Source organism: Calypte anna, unplaced genomic scaffold (genome assembly GCF_003957555.1).
Source record: "Calypte anna isolate BGI_N300 unplaced genomic scaffold, bCalAnn1_v1.p scaffold_211_arrow_ctg1, whole genome shotgun sequence".
NCBI lineage: Eukaryota > Metazoa > Chordata > Aves > Apodiformes > Trochilidae > Calypte > Calypte anna.
In genome coordinates this window covers 199,697-216,377 of record NW_022045483.1, presented here as the reverse complement: position 1 = coordinate 216,377, position 16,681 = coordinate 199,697, and the positions used below count along the sequence as shown (strand labels likewise).

The window sequence follows — 16,681 nt, the reverse complement described above, 5'->3', positions numbered from 1 at the left end:
GCTGGCACTTCTGTTTGTACAGACAGCCCAGCAGACCAGACTCTTTCTTGGAACCTAGGACACATTGCTGGCTCATGAGCAGCTTGGTGCCCACCAGGACCCCTCCCAGCCTGTGCTGAAGGTACAGAGAGGATCCAAGGCTGTGTCATTAGATACAGATTATTTAAGCTGGCAGACTGCAGGGCATGAAGAAGCAAGAGTGGAGGGGATGGGACAATTCAGACAACATTTAGAAAAAAGCTATAAGACAACATTTTCTGTCAAAAATGAGAGAAGTGAGGGACAAACAACAGTGACAATGTTTACGTTCAGCAAAAAAAGCAAAACAATTACTAAATGGGGCCCTTGTGACATTTCACTTCACTGTTTTATAGGAGCTGGAAATACATCAAGAGTAATTTCATTGAGGTAGATTTTTTTGGTTGGTGGTGATTTTCACAGCTGAATCAGACACAGAAATGCACTCAACAGGCAGCTGAAAGAAACTTGACCCCTAGGTTACCTACAAATAGGAGTGTGTGGGCATACCAAATTCAGAATAAAGTAGGCTTAATATTAAGCAAATGTCTTCTTCCAGTAACAAAAGAAAGGAATTTGGTGCCTTGGAGCAGGTGCTGGGGCCACAAAGTGAGCACGTTATCCTACTGCAGATTTTCCTCTCAGAATACAGGATGTTGGGACACCTGAAACATCACAGTGCTGCGTGGCAAAGCTACTGGCTGCCTTTTCCTCGTGAAAATAGGGACAGAAGAGGGAAAAAATATTCCAGCACACTCCACCTCCAACCACCAACCACCAAGCACAGGTATTCTGACCTCTAAAACTCCTGCTCCACAATGACAGGCAGCAACCCCGCTTCTTCCCGGACACTCCACTCCTCCTCAGAGCCAGGGACTGCAGCAAGGCTCAGCCAGGGCTGATCTCCTCCCCCCTGGGAACAGCTCCCTGAGCTGACACACAACCCCATCTCCATGCTGGCAGCAATGGGTGCCTGAGGGCTCCCTGTGGCAGGGCCGACTCAAGAGGGAGCTCCACGGCTCTTCCCAGCACCCGAGCAGGTGGCAGCTGCTGGGAAAGGAGCAGAGGGGAACAGCAGCCCAGCAAGGAGCAGGAGGAAAGGGGGATGGGCTGCTGGGCTGCTGCCTGACTTTCTATGGGGTGTGGGTGGGAGAGGAAATAGTGACCCCTCTCAGACCCCTCAGCTCACAGATCCTCCTTCTTTAGCTCTCCAACTCAAACTTCTTTAGTTCTCCCACTCACACTATGACAGGTACCCCTTTTTCCAGCTCACTGGGAACCTCACCAGACCACCCATCCCCTCTCCAATAGGATGGACCAGAGGCTCAGCAGCAGTGTCTGCCAGCTCCTCAGGACCCGTGCGTGGACCCCGTGAGGTCCCATAAACTTTGCCCCTGCAGGTTCTTTAGATGATCACAAACCTTTCTTCTCCCACATGGGGGCTCCTTGGTTGTCCCCGGCCTGCTTCCCCTGCTGTGGCCTCTGCAATGAGGCAATGAGCACTTCCCAGAGAGACTGAGGCAAACAAGTCCTGGAGATCCTCAGCATCTCAATATCCTGTGGAGCATAGGTCTGACATTTCCTTCAGGAGAGGGCCTCCATTTTTCTGGCTTCTCCTTTATTCCCACTTACTTGCCTCTCAAAGCTTTTCTTCTTGCTCTTTCCATCCCTGGAAGATTCAATTCTACCTGGGATGGATGTGGCTCTCCTGCCCTGCTCCCCAGCTGCTCCGACCACCTCTCTACTCCTCCCAGGGTATCTGCCATTGCTTCCCGCCCTCTGCATGCTTCCTCCTTCAATTTGAGGGCTTTTAGGAGCTGCTGGCTCATCCCCGCCGCCCTCCTGGAGTTTTTCCCCGGCTGCGGGATGGGGAGTGTGGGGAAACGGCAGCTGCCAGCATGGCCCGGGAACCAAGATGGCCGCCGGGCAGCCCCCTGCATGCCCCGGGACTACAGCTCCCAGCATGCCCCGGGACTACAGCTCCCAGCATGCCCCGGGGCGCTCCTCCTCTCCTGCTGCCTGAGCCCGCCCGACCCCGGGGCTGCCCCGGCCCCGGCCCAGCTGGGAGGGGGAGCAGGAGGAAGGGGATCTGGGCAGGGAGAGAAGGCAGGGAAAAGAGTGGTGAGGAGGGGGAAAGAGATGGGGGGGAAGGGGGCCAAGAGGGAGGGAGAGAGGGAGGGAGGAGAGGAGAAGGGCGGGAAGGAGGAGAGAGGGGGGATGGAGAGAGAGCGGGCCAGGGGCCTGAGAGAGACAGAAAAGGCCCCAGGAGAGGGGAGTGACAGAGGGGTGGGAGAGGGAGAAAGCTTCTTTTCATTTTTGGGGTTTGATTAGGGGCCCTTGGTTTGTGTTCCTGGTATCTTCAGGTTGATTTTGTTGTGGTTGTTCTGGATTGTGTTGTGTTTTCTGTCTTGAAACCCTCATTTCTGGTCTGACACCTCTACAGCAGGTAGGGCAGTGTGACTGATGGTGTGGTCTTGCATATTTCTAGGGAGTCAGTGGAAATGTGTGGCTGGAGCCTTCTGCATCACTTACCCGTTGACTTCTTGAGTTTAAATCTTGCAGTGTTTTTGCTGAGGTGCAGAAATGAAATGGGAGAGCAGATCTTCCTCACACACACACACACACACACACACACACACACCCCTTCCCCATCTGAAGATGAACAGCCCAAATCTCTGGGGCTGTGTTCTTTTATTAAATGTGTGTCAGACATCCAGCCCCAGGGGACTTGTGTGCAGAGAATGGCTGCATGGGCCTGGGGCTTGACCATCATCACCTGGAAGGGAAAAAGGAAAAAAACAGGTGATGATGGGGGACTTGTTCCCAAGTCTGTTTCTTTCTGTATTCTCTCAGCCCAGGAGACACTCAGACACCCTGAGCCATCCCCTCCCTTCACTGGCCCTGTGACCACCAAGCCCACTGCATCTCCCCCAGGCTGTCCTGCCATGGCTGGCTGCTGACAGGAGGGGACATGGGGAGATGGCAGCCTGGGGGTGGCAGGGGGGACGTGGCATGGTGAGGGTCTGGGAGAGTGAAAGGACATTGGGCAGTGATGGGCCCAGGGCTGCTGGGGGAGCCATGGCAGAGCCAGGGGCTGCTGGGGTTGGCACTGGGTAGTGAAGGGCTGGGGGTGATGGGACACTGGGCAGTGACAGGCTGGGGACAGCAGGGACAGCAGCATCTTGAAGAAAAAAAGGTGGGGTTAGTGACTGAATTTTGTCTTCAACATGGTTTACTCTGTGCATCAGAAAACTGGTTTATATTCTGCTTTCACTACTTCAGTTTTGGTACAGGTGCTTTATTTGGAGTACTGATCACCTCTTTTTGATCTTCTAGAAGCCAATCAGAGCCAGTGAGTGGAACATCCAAAGCTGTATGTAAAATCACAGTGCCACACTTGCTATTGCAGCCTGCACTTCAATCTAAATAATGTACCCTTGTATTAATTTCCCAAACATTAACCTAAAGTATTTTCCAATAAAAGACAGTCTTTGTTGTAAATACAATGTATTTGATTCAGCATAACAAAACTGTGTAATTCCATCCTTTGCACACATTTGGGGTTTTTTTCCTAGTTTTTGAAAATGTTACCAAAACCCACTGAGAATCTGTTACTGTTAAACTTGTTGCTGTTTCTTACTTTTGACTCAAACAAATACTGAAACCAAGATATCCCAAACATTTTGAGGACATCTCTGTGCAGCTAAACAGTTCCTTTTTGTGTCTGTAAATACCTGGGCATTTCTTCCTGAAACTGTATAATGGAGGTGAAATTGTTTGGGCCCCTCTGAGTACAGAAATGTCTTCAGTAGATTGCCATCAGTTAAAGTCTTGTTGCTCCCCCAGTTGGTATTCTGCAGTTCTGCATTTGATCTTTGGACTTTAACTGATGAAGCAGTTCAGTTGAACAGTTTGTCTGCACATGAAAATACCAGCAGCCCAGTGTACACATCTTGGCACAGGATTGGAGCCCCGTGCCTTTGTGGGTAAAAGCTCTGTCATTTTTCTACCCTTCTGCCTGCAGGACATGTTTGGATCTGGGTGACTTCAGGTTTGGATGCTGCTTCCATTTCCCAAAGGTTCAGCCTTGCTTCAGGATACCACCACTTGGAACTGACACTGGGAAAAGGGGCAGCATTTTCCTACAGCTTTGCAAACACTGTCCTGCTGCTGCTAAAAGACAAAGAAGGAACACAAGGAAATACCTGACTGGTAATGCTCTAGATGTTGATTTGCCTCCTGGGGTGGACTGTGATGTGTAACTCTGCATTTCAAAATAGTCCTTCCAGTATCAAAATCACTGAGTTGTGGGATGTTTGGGGTTTTTTTGTCATCCTGATTTTAGGTATACTGCATTTTCTTCACTAGACTGGGGTGAGGCATTACACTAACCCAGAGTTGTGGGGTCTGAGCACTTGAGAAGCTGTTAGGAGAGCTGAATGTAGAAATTCATCAAGTGTGTCTCTGTGTTCTGTGAAGAATACAGGCTCTGCTGGTCATGGAGTGGTGTGTCATATTTCACCTGGAAAACTTCTTGTCTGTAGGTCTGGAACCACTCAGTCTGAATCTGACATCAGTGATGCTGTCACGGATCAGTTTGAATCCCTTTCTGCACATGAATGTCTCTCTCTGTGAGTGTGAGTCAGTGTAGCTGGCCCAGGGACCCTGGGAGTTCCACAGTGCATTTATCCAAACCACATTCACAGCATTTGCTCTAATTCAGATGGGGTTTTATTTCTTGAAAACAGGGATGTTAAAACCCTGTCATGACTTTTTTGTGAACAGATCAGTGCCTCCTCTGCACGTGTTTCTCTGGCCCAGCTGATTGTGGTATATGGAAATTCTTGTCAAATACTGAAAAAAAACCCCAAGAGTCTTTTCTTTGTTATTTTAAATCCTATGCTGTGATCTGTAGCTGGATAACCATTGAGATGTGAAGAAAACTTTGATTTTTAATACTTTGAAGTCATTGGTTTAAGTTTATAACATGTTTCTCTTTGGATACTATCCTACAGAGGGTTGTTCCCAGCTTGGGAAGCCAGGAGGGGAGTAGCTGATCAGCCTCAGTGTAATCCTGCACTGTTACTCAGCTTCAAGACACAAGGAAGCCCTTCAGAAGCTGTTCACCATTTCTGAGACATCTTGTGAATTTTGTGTTAAAAACCCAATGTTTGCAGAGTAATTTAGTTGGCTGTAAGTTCTGGACCTTTCCGTGGGTCTGCAAGAGTTAAATGAGGAGTGTTTGTGTAACAGGGACAGCTGCAGGACTGTTTGTTGCTCTCTGGTCACTCTGGTTCTGGATCCAGTTTTGGAATGCTGGAGAGTGCCATAAATGGCAGTGTAGGTGCAGTGGAGGGCACAATCTGTTGGTTTGAACACAGAGCGTGTAAGTTGTGTCAGTGTACCTGATGGTTTCTAGGAGTGTGTTTGTGTGGCAGATGAGCAGATGTGACCTTCTGGAACTGCTGTCATGCTGTGTTGTGCTGTGGAACTGCTGGCACGTTCAGTCTCTCCCTCTGAATTGTGCTTTGGAGGAGAAGTGTATTTGTGTCTCTTCTCCAAGTGGATGGTGAGCTAAGGGGATATTTCTCCCTGAATAAACCTGAAGTTAAGCCATTCTTTGTTTGTTGAGTTCCAAACACTGCTCAAGCCTTTGGAACATCCTGGCTATGGTATTTAAAAGAAAAAGTATTTGATTGGAGCAAGCCTTGGGTTAGGAAAAGGAGGGGATGAAAGGCTTTTGCTGGTTAAAATAGTAATAATTGAGATGTCATTTAAAGCGTGAGGTTTAGATGAGATATGTCTGCATTTCTTTCCTTACCAGGGCCAAACTGTTGAGCCTGATCCCGGAGTTAGAAAGAGCACAGGAATTCCAAGGAGTTTCATGCTGGAGGTGAAAGATCCCAATACAAAGGGAGCTCTGCTGACAAGAACTGGGAAATATGCAATACCAGCTCTTAATGCATGAGTATGGAATTAACTGAACTGACCAAAAAGTGAACAAGAGAAATCATGGGGAAACATCGGAGTGCCAAAGCAGCCAAAAAATGTAGTTTAATAGAAATACCTGTATTTTAGAAGGCTAATGTGAGGTGAGCAGAATTCCATCTCTTATTTCCTTTGAAAAAATCCAGAGCTTGGAAAACTTTTCCTTGTACCAGTCTTAAACTTTTATGTTTTTCCTTCCCCACCCTGCCTCCAGGGAAGCATATGCCAGAGGAAAGAAGGAAAAGCTTTTCTGTTTATCCACTCCTCCTCCTCCTATGATGATGATGATGATGGTCCCATACCTGATGAGTTCTTGTCTGCTCTTTGCAAAGCCCTACTGACTGATGCAGCTTTTATTCCCTGCTGTGGGATCAATTATTGTGAGGAATGAGTGTGTTCCTTGCATGTTTTTTAGTTCAAAGCAATCACATCTGATCTGAGAGCAGAAACAGGAGATAACAAAGTTGCTTTGTTTCCAGTTCTGTTTCATCCTGAAGTCTATCCTGAAGGATGCTTCTTACAGAAAGGGGAAAATAAGCAGAAAGCTCTTTTCCCTTTTCATGTGTCTGGTTAAATCCCCTTTACACACAGAAGGAGGAGTATGAGCAGAGTGTGTAATTGTGCAGATGATGACAGTCTTAGATATCAAACTATCTTGTCCACAGCCCTTTCTCTCCTATAAGACTACTCTGGTGACTTACTGCTGACTAGAAAAAAACCAAAACCAAAACTGCCACTATTTAATATATAAATAGTTAAATATTTAATCCTTCAGAACTCAGGGTGTTTTGCTGATCACTGTTTTGTTCCCTAACCTTGAGGTTGGTGAATTCCACTCTAGTGTACAGTGGGAACAAGACTAGATAAAAGATCAAGGCACAGCCTAACCCCATCTTCAAATGTTACAACAGTGAAATACCAAAACCCTGTGGTTATTTGGTACAAACTAGAAATTTTTTTTACACTATTCAGCATTTATATCTTCATGCTCTCCACTCAAGATCCTATTCACACTTTGACCATATATGTGTTTTTTACAATTGATTAGAACTTTGAAATTTCCCTCCTTTCTTTAAAAACCATTCTGATGATTCTAATTCTACACAGGTATTAGAACAGCATTACTGGAGTCTGAGGAACATACCTGCCCACCTGTCAGCAGAGGGTTCTCCTGATGCTCCAGTTGCCAGCAAGTGCTTACCCCAGGTAACATGATGACTTTTACATAAACTGCTTGTGAGAAAAGTCTTATCTGTAAAAAGCTGAAAGGGAAGAGTTTACATCTCCTTACACAAGGCTACATTGAATAAGGCCAAACAAATGATGGGGAAAGTCCTTGCTCTTATTTTACAACAATTTTGAATTTTTTCAGTTAAGTCATCTCAAATGGCCAAGCTGCTTTCTCTCAGCTGGAGAGAATGGTGTCTTAGTTTTATCTGTTTATCTATTTCTAGCTCCATGGAGCCCAGCTGGTCAGTGCTGTAGAGGGTGTCACCCCCTCGTGTCCTTCCTAAAGGGTTGATATCCCTGCATCCCCAGGCTCCAGTCAGAGGAGCCATCCCACCACCTCTGGGTGATTCCAACCACATCCCAGCCCATCCCAACCTCTGCAGCTCCTCTTGTTTCTTCCCAGGCTTGGTGCACTGGCACTGAGGCCTTTGAGATGTCATTCATTCTGGAGATGTCACTCAGTGTGGAGAGGAGAAGGCTCTGAGGAGACCTTATTGTAGCCTTTCAGTATCTGAAGGAGGCCTGCAAGAAAGCTGGTGAGGGACTTTTGAAAAAATCTTTGGGGCTTTGGGGGTTAAAAGCAGCTCCAGCCCCAGGGATGAGTTGTGAGGCAGCAGGGAAGGGCTGTGCAGAACCTCTCCACAGTCACACAGTGTTTGCTGGCAGCCCAGCAGCTTCCCTGCAAGCTGCTGCTGGCCTGGGTGTCCCTGAGGGAAAAAAAAAGGGGGGGCAAAAATAAGTTTTGGCCACTTAGCTTCAACTGATAATATTTTTGTTGGCTGGGCTTTTCTTTTTGTACCCCACCATATACTCAGTGAGCAAAATGGATGTTTTTCCAAGGCAATCCTGGAGCCTTCAGAGCAGGAGATGTTTGCCCACTCGACGTGGATGGAAGCCCCTTCTGGCAAGCCCTCCAGGAGCCCGTGGGCAGGTAAGGGCTGGGCCGGGGGTGCCCTGTGCCAGGGGCTGGGCAGGGTTTCCCTGGAGAAAGCTGGAGGGTGCCCACTGCCTGCAGCCCGGGACGGGCATTCCCCTCCTGCTGGTTTCCTGCAGAAACTTGGGGGGTTCTGATTGCTCAGCTTCAATATCCACTGGGCTGAGATGGGAACTGCTGGGTGCTCTGAGGTCAGTGCTCACTGTGCCTGACCCCCAGCACTGGGGGGAACCCTGGATCTGTGCAGCTCACAGCAAAGTCAGGAGTTGCACCTGGAATACTGCGTAGAGCTTTGGAGCCCCCAGCCCAGGAAAGGTCCAGACCTGTGGGAGAGGGTCCAGGGAAGGGCCACACAGATGACCAGGGGTCTGGAGCACCTCTGCTACCAAGATGGGCTGAGAGAGTTGGGGCTGTTCAGCCTGGAGAAGAGAAGGCTCTGGGGGGGCCTTAGAGAACCTTCCAGTCCATGAAGGGGCTACAGGAAAGCTGGGGAGGGGCTTTTCAGCAGAGAGAGAAGTGACAGGACAAGGGGTAATGGTTTTAAACTGAAAGGGGGGAGATTTAGGTTAGATAGTAGGAAAACATTCTTCCTCATGAGAGTGGCAGGATACTGGAATAGGTTGCCTAGAGAAGTTGCTGATGCCCTTCCCAGGAAGTGTTCAAGGCCAGGTTGGATGAGGCTTTGTGACACCTGGTCTAGTGGGAGAGGTCCCTGCTTATGCAGGGGCTTGGATCTTGATGATCTTTAAGGTCCCTTCCAACCCAAGCCATTCAGTGATTCTCTACCCCCTTAGGAGCTGTGTCCTGACTTCTCTGCACTACCTGAAAAAGCTTGGGTTTTGTTCTGGGCAGCTCAGCAGACAGCAGTGAGACTCAGTGCCTGAGGCAAGTTGCTGCTTTTAAATTCTCTCCTGGCTGATGCCCAGCACTGGGGTGTGGTTGGTGGCTAATTACAGCCATTAGTGGCTCATTTCAGGCTGGCTGTTCAAAAGCTGGGCTGCCTGTGGAAGGTCAGGCTGGTGCTGGGGCCTGCAGAGGATGTGTTTGCAGCAGGGAACTTTAAGGTGATTTTCTGTGTAGCTGGGTGTGACACATGTGGCATGGTGACAGCTACCATTGGTGTTGAGATTTTCCCCAGAGTTAGGGAAAAGCTAGTTGTCCTGCAGTAATTCCTGGTAGGCCCAGGAGAATTCCGATGTCCGTTTCCCTCTAGTTATGGGTTAGACTTGTCTAGGGAAACACCCTGTACTTGTGCAATGGCAGTGGAACTTTTGCAGTGAGCTCTGTGCAGTCAGAGGAAGCTAGTTTGCCATTAATTTAATTAACTTGCTGTTAATTTCAGCAAGTGCAACTACTTACAAGAGAACTTAGCTGAAAAGCAAAAGTAACAAACAGAAAATCACCTTTATCCTGGCTCAAAGCAGGACAAGATGACAAGTGAGAGACAAGAAGTGGGTTAACACAAGAAGGGTTATTTTACCCTCTGCTAGCTGCCTCCTTTGAATTGGTTATAAAAAAGCCTCTCCTCAGGGGGAGAATTTTCCACTTTGCATGACTCATAGAGGTGGGGGAGAGCTTCTCAGCCTCTCTCAGACACTTAAGGGACCATTGTCACCTGTAGTGGCAATGAATGAATGCTGAGGCTCAAACCAGGGCAAGGTTTAAGGATTAAAGGAGCCTTTTCCTTCCCTTCAGCCCCCCCCCCCTCCCCCCGTGAATTGGTTCAGCCCCTTCCCACCCCCCCCCCCCCCCCCGCAGGTGGTTCGGCCCCGCCCCCCCGTTGCCCCTGGCGACTGCCGTTAGCGGCGACTCTGCCGTTGTGGCTCCTGTGCTGAGCTGCGCTGGGCTGCGTCTCTCCGGCTGCTCCCGGTTCTGGACACTGGTTTGCTCTTTTCTCCCATCCCTACCTTTCCCCTTGCACCCACCTCGTCCCCGTCTGTATCCTCCCTCCCCTGTCCCTGCCTTTGCCCTTCCCCTGTCCTTAACCCCCACCCTTCCAGGTCTACCCCACCCAACCCTTACCCCACCCTTCCGGCTCGGCCGGCTGCCTCCCGCTGCTCCCGCGGGGCTGTGCCCGTGCCGCAGCTCACAGAGCTCCTGGGATGGGGCTCTTCTCCAAGAAGCAGAAGCTTCCCCGCTTTGGCAGGGCTCCTAGGCAGCCCTGCGGTGCTGCCTCTTCCGGCACCAGCGCCCCTGAGCCTCAGTACCAAGGTCTGGGCAGGCTGCACCGCGCGGCTGCCCGCGGCCACCTGGCCTGGCTGAGGCGCTGGCGCTGGTGGATGGAGATTTGGGGCATCGACCGCCGCGACAGGGAGAATCGGTGAGGGGCTGTGGGCAGCATGCTCGGGTGGGCTGTGGGAGCATCCCCCCTGCAGGGTTTGTGTGGGATCCCCTTGGAGCTGCTTGCTTGCAAAGCAAGATGTGCCCTGTCAGCTGGGAGGGGGAACTGGAGAGCTTTCCAGTGCTGGGAGCTGCTGGGTGGGCGCCAGTGCTCCTGGAGGTGCTGAGCTGCTGCTTGGCCCTGCTCTCCCTGCAGGGTTCTCTTGCAGCTGCTGAGGCCTCCCCAGGTCTCTCCTGCCCTGTGGGTGATGTCTGCAGGCTTGCAGCAGCAGCAGCAGGCAGCAGGAGCAGCAGGGTCTGGGCAGGGTCCCCCAGGCTGGGTGGTGCCACAGCTTTGGTTCTTTCCTTGTCTGTCAGTGTTAAGCTCCCATGTTTGATTCTCAGGACACCTCTCCATCTGGCGTGTGCCAACGGCCACACAGAGGTCGTCAGGTTTCTCGTAAGGCACCGCTGCCAGTTGGATGCTGCTGACAATCTCAGGAGAACACCCCTGATGAAGGTGAGTGGGAGAAGTTCTGCTCTTGGAAGAGGGGCTTCTTGACTGTGCATGAAAGGAGAGGTGTCTGGCAGGACTCTGTAGGCAGAGCTGTGCGGAAAGACGCCTGTTGGGTTTGGAGTGGAACAGGCACCTGTCAGATCATCTTTGCAGGTGCTCTTCTTTCCCAGTGGTCAGAAGCTGGGCGAGCTGTGATGGAGTGAAATGGGGTTTTGGAAGTCTTCCCTTTTTTTGTGTGTTGTTCCCAGGCTGTAGAGTTTCATCAAGAAGACTGTGTGGCTTTCCTGCTAGAGCATGGTGCCGACCCAAATCTCGCAGACACCGATGGCCACACTGCCCTCCATCTGGCCATCCAGGCTCACAATAAAAACCTCGTGGGGCTTTTACTCAGGCATTATGTGGATCATCGTGCCAAGAATAAGGTAAATGTTTCTCTTTCTTCAGCAAGTCCTTCCAGAAAGTGGTGTCCGTATTCCTTTTGCAGATTTTTTTGACTTTGCTTATTAACATGATGTATTTCTCTGACTTTTCAGGAGGGCTTTACCCCACTAGCTCTTGCTATCTCTGAACATCAGGAAGAGATAGTAGAAATCCTCCTGAAAGCAGGAGCTGACGTGCACGCTCGAGACCGGCATCAAAGGTAAGGGGCTTCTCCAAAGGTGTCCCTTTGGTATTCTTTCTGTTGGACTGCTGAGAAGCATGGGAATGTGCTCTGAGCAAAAGCAGGGGGGCACTGGGAAGGAGCTGTTTCTGTGAGACTTGTGTGTGAAAGCAGCGTGTGCTTGGCTGCTGTGGTACCTCAGGGGCTGCTTTCTGCATTGGGGCTGTCCAGGAGGCATTGTCTGGCAGGAGATGTGTCCTGAGCCTGGCAGCAGTGCCTCAGTTTGAGAAACCAGCTCCTGCACAGCAGCCTGGTGTGCACTGAAGTGTTGTACATGTGGCAGCTCTGTCTGAGCACGCAGCTGTTTTGACTCCCTCTGCCATGTTATTGTTGCTTCTAATGGAACCTGCTTTTTCTTTTGTTCATTGTAATGGAATGGGGAAAAGACTTTTTCTGAGAGCAAGCAGGACTGAAAGGAATGTTTCTGTGTCTGTGTCAAGTGATCCATTTCATAGGATGTTTTGAATCTTTCAGAACCCCACTGATGATTGCTGCTTCTGTTGGGCAGCTGAATTTGGTCCAAGTTCTCCTTTCTTACGGTGCCAAAGTTTCCCATGAAGACCGTGATGGGAACACAGCTGAGGATTATGCTGATCTTCATGGGTACTGGAGGTAAGCTTTGAACTTTCTGATGAGAAGAAGTGGTCAGTTCTCAGTGTGGCTTTGGAATGTTGTTGGTGGCAGCACCAAGGTTTAATGGTGTGTTTAGAGGTGTGTTGAAGGTGTGCTCAGGGATGTCTTCTGATGGGTGTGGTTGCTGTGTGTTCTGGTTTTTGGGCCCAGGCTGATTTTCTGGTACCGGTGGGAGGCCCCAGAGAGAGGGTGTGTAGCACCCTGAGGGACTCGTGAGGGGTGGAAGAGGCAGGGCTCAGGATTCCCTGCCATCTCCTGCCAGCCTCTCTGAGAGCCCAGAGGATGGACAGCCTGGTCCCTGCCTGCTCCCTTCTTCCCTGCTGCTGGGCTGCACTGGGAGCTCTTGGGCAGAGGCTCCTGTTCTGTCATCAGCTCGCCCGTGCTCAGCAAGATCCGAATCCATCAGGTGCTGGGGGCAGCTGGGGACCCCTCTCCTGAGTCGGCCCTGCTGCGAGGGACCCTGGGACACTTATAACTGTGACCATGAAGATGGGCTTTGGTCTAGACTTGCAGATGTTTGTTCCTCATCCCACGTGTTGCTGTCTCTTCCTCTTGGAGCAGAGCTGTTCCGGTCTTCTTTTCAGACCTTCAAGTCTCTCTTCCCTGTTCCCCTTTTCTCTTCCCTTGGGAGGATGGAGGGGGGTACCAGAGCAATTCTGTCAGCTGATGTTTGGTTAGAACTGAGACACTGTGTCTAGTGTTAGTTTGGAAGCTGAGGAAAATTGCTGCCCAGGATTCTCTGTTAGAGAATCTTTCAAGTGTTGTTGCTGAGCTGAGGTCTGCCCAGTAGCAACTCTCCAAAGTGTCTGTAGCCAGAGGAGGAACTTGGCAAGCTGAGATGCGTGTAAAGCCTCTGCCCAGCCCAGCACCATTGTCCTTGCTGACTTGCACTGCAGTGCCCAGGAAGCACCAGCCTTTTGTTTCAGAGGAGATGTGACTGAGAGCCCTTCATTGCTCTGATGCACAGCTTTGTAGCTGGGGGGGTTCCTTCTCTCAGGTGGTTCTGTGTGCCTAAAAGGCAGACTGAAAGAATGTTCCAAGCAGGAGCTTGGAACTTGGAAGGTGTGAATGTGCATCTCTGGGGTAAGAGCCCTGCAGTGAGTTCTGTGTGTGTTACCCTTAACAAATGCTGAGGAGAATGCTTAGAATTTGTATGAATATGTGTAGGGTGGATAATAAGTTGGTGTTAAGTGTTGTGCTGAGTGGTGTATGCCAGTATGTGGTTCTTTTTTCCAATTCTGTTTCCTCTCTTTGTCTGTGCAGTCTCAGTCAATATCTGGCAAAATTGGAGGACACAGCAGAAGCTCCTGCAGGGGATGCTCAAGGTGACAACATCCTCAAGATCCTTCGAATTCCTGAGCGGGCAGGAGCTGCTGGAGAGCTGGAAATCAAAACAGAGCAGGAGAAGACAGGAGAAGCTCCTGCGTGTGATGCAGAAGATCTCACCATGGTTACCAGTCCTGAGCAGGCAGGAGCTGCTCCATTTATGTGGGGTGCACCTGCTGTGGACAGAGGAGGTAGGATCCTTAACTAGGGAGGAGCTCAAGAGGAAAACGATGTGGCCTTTTCTTGAGGTGGTTTGTATTGTCAGCACTGACTGTGCTGTGCTCCCGGGTGACTTCAGTGCAGGCCTCAGGAGGAGCAGCACAAGAAGCTTTGTGAATGTGCTGATTTGTTACTTTTTGGCCTTGTCAGGCTGTAAGGGCAGTTGTGATTTGTGTGCTCCATGTCCACTGACAGGATTGTGTCCTCTAGAATGAATTTTTTAATACAAATGAACTCTAGATTGGGACCTGTTCTTCTTTTAGTTTTTTTAAGTGTGTTGTATCAGAGCTGTGTGTCAAATGGGCAGCAGAGAGTGTTCAGGGAGCACTTATTGGCATTAACAGTGCAGTCTGGCTGGCAGTGCAAAGCACATCATGAGAGTCCCTTTGCTGTGCTGCAGCAACAGAGGGTTAGAGGGTAAGCTGGGGTGATCCTGAGCGAGCTTCTGAGGTCCTCTGAAGTGTATGTTTTGGGGAGGAGTCCTTGTGCCTCATCCATTCCATGTGCTTGTGGTCAACTCAAGAGAAGCAGCACTGCCTGCTGCTCTGAGGCAAATGTTACAGCCCTGTCACCAGGGAATTGGGTGCTGGGTACCTGTCATAAGAGAACCCCAGCATTTGCTGTCTTGAAATCTCAGGTGTTAGTGAGCAGGATGGGTAGAGAAGGTGGATAGTGATTTGTATTCTAAATAATGTAACAACAGAGGGACCTGCAGCCACAGGTGCCACACAGAGTGTTCCAGGAGGCACAGAGGTGCATCCGTACACCGACACTCAGGTGTGACTCCTGCAGCAGTCACCAGACCCATTTGGGTCCAGTTGTGGCCAGTTTCATTCTGTAGGAGCTGTAGAGTTGTCCATGTTAAATGTTTGTGTGTACTTTTTATTGTGAGCTTGCCAAATCTCATGTCAGCATGTCATTGAATCTTTGAACAGCCACAGATGACCTTTGTGAAGGAGGCTCAGTAAGGTGAGACTTTACAAACCCCAACCACTTGCTTGAGGGGTGATTTTAGAGACATAGCACTCATTTTGCTTTGTTTTTGAAGGAGCTCTGAGGAGGAGGGGAATGATGACACTTGGAGTGATTCTGAAGACTCAATCTGTTTTAGCCCTAAGGTATGGTGCATTTCCAGGAAAAGTGTCCTTGAGAAATAAATCTCTTGAAGGCAAGTTTTCTCTGGGATTGAAAGAAACTGCAGTTCCAGCCAGCATTGTTTCTCCTTAGAAGCCATCTCTGGCCTGCTGTCAGTTTTTGCAAAAAAGACCTGTAGCTGTGGCAGAGCAAGCAGTAGGCTTGTGGTTTGGGGCCAAAGTCCTAGGTGCACAGTCACATTATTTTATTTCTTCTTGTTCATTTGGATCAGCATCTGCTGCTGCTGCTGCTGGGATTCTGTAGTGATGGGGAACTTGAGTGTGGTACTTCAACCCACTCACTAATGCTGGAGATGCCAGCCAGCATCTTTAGTTTTAACATGATCTCATTTCCTTGCATTGATTTAAATAGAAATGATGCATTTTTCTGCATTGATAACTGAAATGTAGGGATAGTGTGGAAAGTGTACTTGCAGAGGCTGATTTATGCATCAAGTCTGGTGATGCTAACAGTGCCTTGCATTCTGCACCTTTGCAAGAAAGCATTCTGAAACTGTGAGAGCTGAATTTTGCTAAGTAATAGAAAGATAAAAATCAGATAAACAGATAAAAACTGTTCTGCATGTAAAGATAGTTCTGGAAGCACTTTGCAGAAGGGTGCCTGCAGAGTCTTGTGGGGTGGAATACTCACTGAGTTGGGTGTGTGAGGAGTGTTTGTGTAGTTACAAGTATAAGATAAAGGCAGCACCTAAGCACTATGAAAAAGACAACCTGATTATATTTCCTGTTCAACATTTGATGTGAAAACAATGTTTATTGTTGTGACTCTTAGGCCGTTTCGAAATGAAATATTATTTTCTAAACTAAATCTTTAGGTCAAGAAGCAGCAGAAGCCAAACTTGTTGGAGTTATGGGACATATTCCTGAAGTACAGGAAAGCTGGTAAGCTGCCTGGAAAAGGTTGCATGATGTCCTGCTCTGCCAAAGTAGACTTGCTAAGTAGTTGTTTTGTATTTTCTTACTATAGAAAGTGAGAGAAGTAGGTTTTGAAAACAAAGCACTTTTTCATTTGAGAAAAGAAAAACCATAGAGGTAAAATAAAGCTATTAATCACCTCCAAAGCCTCTGTCCCTGACCAATCCTTCCTCCCTCCTGCTCCTCCCTTAGCTGGCTCATTTTCCAGACATTCCCAATGACTCCTCTGCTGTGAGGAAGTCTGGCAAGATGCCAATTGCAATATAAATAAATAACTCCTTTTATTCACATACATGCTGCTTGCAGCTGTGTCAGCTGTTGTGCACAGCCCCCTTCTGCTGGCAAGGGGGCAAGAGGAGGCAGCAATGTAAAGGAAATGCTGTGATGGGGCTGGGGGTGAAGAAACCCTTGGCTACCGCTCACTTTCTGAGTTTGTCCTTCAGCAGCAGAAACCTCTGCAGATCTTCTGGATGCAGGGCTTGAGGGCTGGGGAGCAGCAGAGTGAAATACAAAGAGTGAGTGTCTCTCTTCTTCCCTGGTGTGTAGGTGCCCTGCCAGCTGTGGGAGCAGAAGAGGAGGAAGATCCTGATTCTCCCTGGAGTTCTCCCTGGGATTCTGAGGTAATTTCAGGGGAAATGAAGGGAGGATTGATGTGTTGGGGCATGACGGTAACTGAAATGAAAGCTGGGCTGAAGTGGGGAAGTGCTTCTCAGGGGCTGTGCAGGAGCAGGGCTGAGGCTGAGGACAGGAGGCATTTCTTTCTGCTC

At 49.3% G+C, this 16,681-nt stretch overlaps 1 protein-coding gene across 1 annotated transcript; it reads left to right on the top strand.

Moving 5' to 3' along the window:
- The first annotated feature begins 9,924 nt into the window (after positions 1–9,924).
- LOC115600301 (ankyrin repeat domain-containing protein 7-like) lies at positions 9,925–16,419 on the top strand. Its single transcript, XM_030468654.1, has 10 exons — positions 9,925–10,490; positions 10,895–11,009; positions 11,255–11,428; positions 11,540–11,646; positions 12,142–12,279; positions 13,564–13,817; positions 14,781–14,814; positions 14,894–14,963; positions 15,815–15,881; positions 16,358–16,419. The coding sequence occupies exons 1-10, from the start codon at positions 10,273–10,275 to the stop codon at positions 16,417–16,419; spliced, it is 1,239 nt and encodes a 412-aa protein (XP_030324514.1). The 5' UTR covers positions 9,925–10,272.
- Positions 16,420–16,681: the final 262 nt, after the last annotated feature.

Bases quoted from the DNA above. Each gene is read 5' to 3' on its own strand.
- LOC115600301 (XM_030468654.1), top strand. From the start codon at position 10,273: ATGGGGCTCTTCTCCAAGAAGCAGAAGCTTCCCCGCTTTGGCAGGGCT. The intron at 11,429-11,539 runs GTAAATGTTTCT...CTGACTTTTCAG, and splicing joins ATCATCGTGCCAAGAATAAG to GAGGGCTTTACCCCACTAGC. The intron at 11,647-12,141 runs GTAAGGGGCTTC...TGAATCTTTCAG, and splicing joins GCTCGAGACCGGCATCAAAG to AACCCCACTGATGATTGCTG.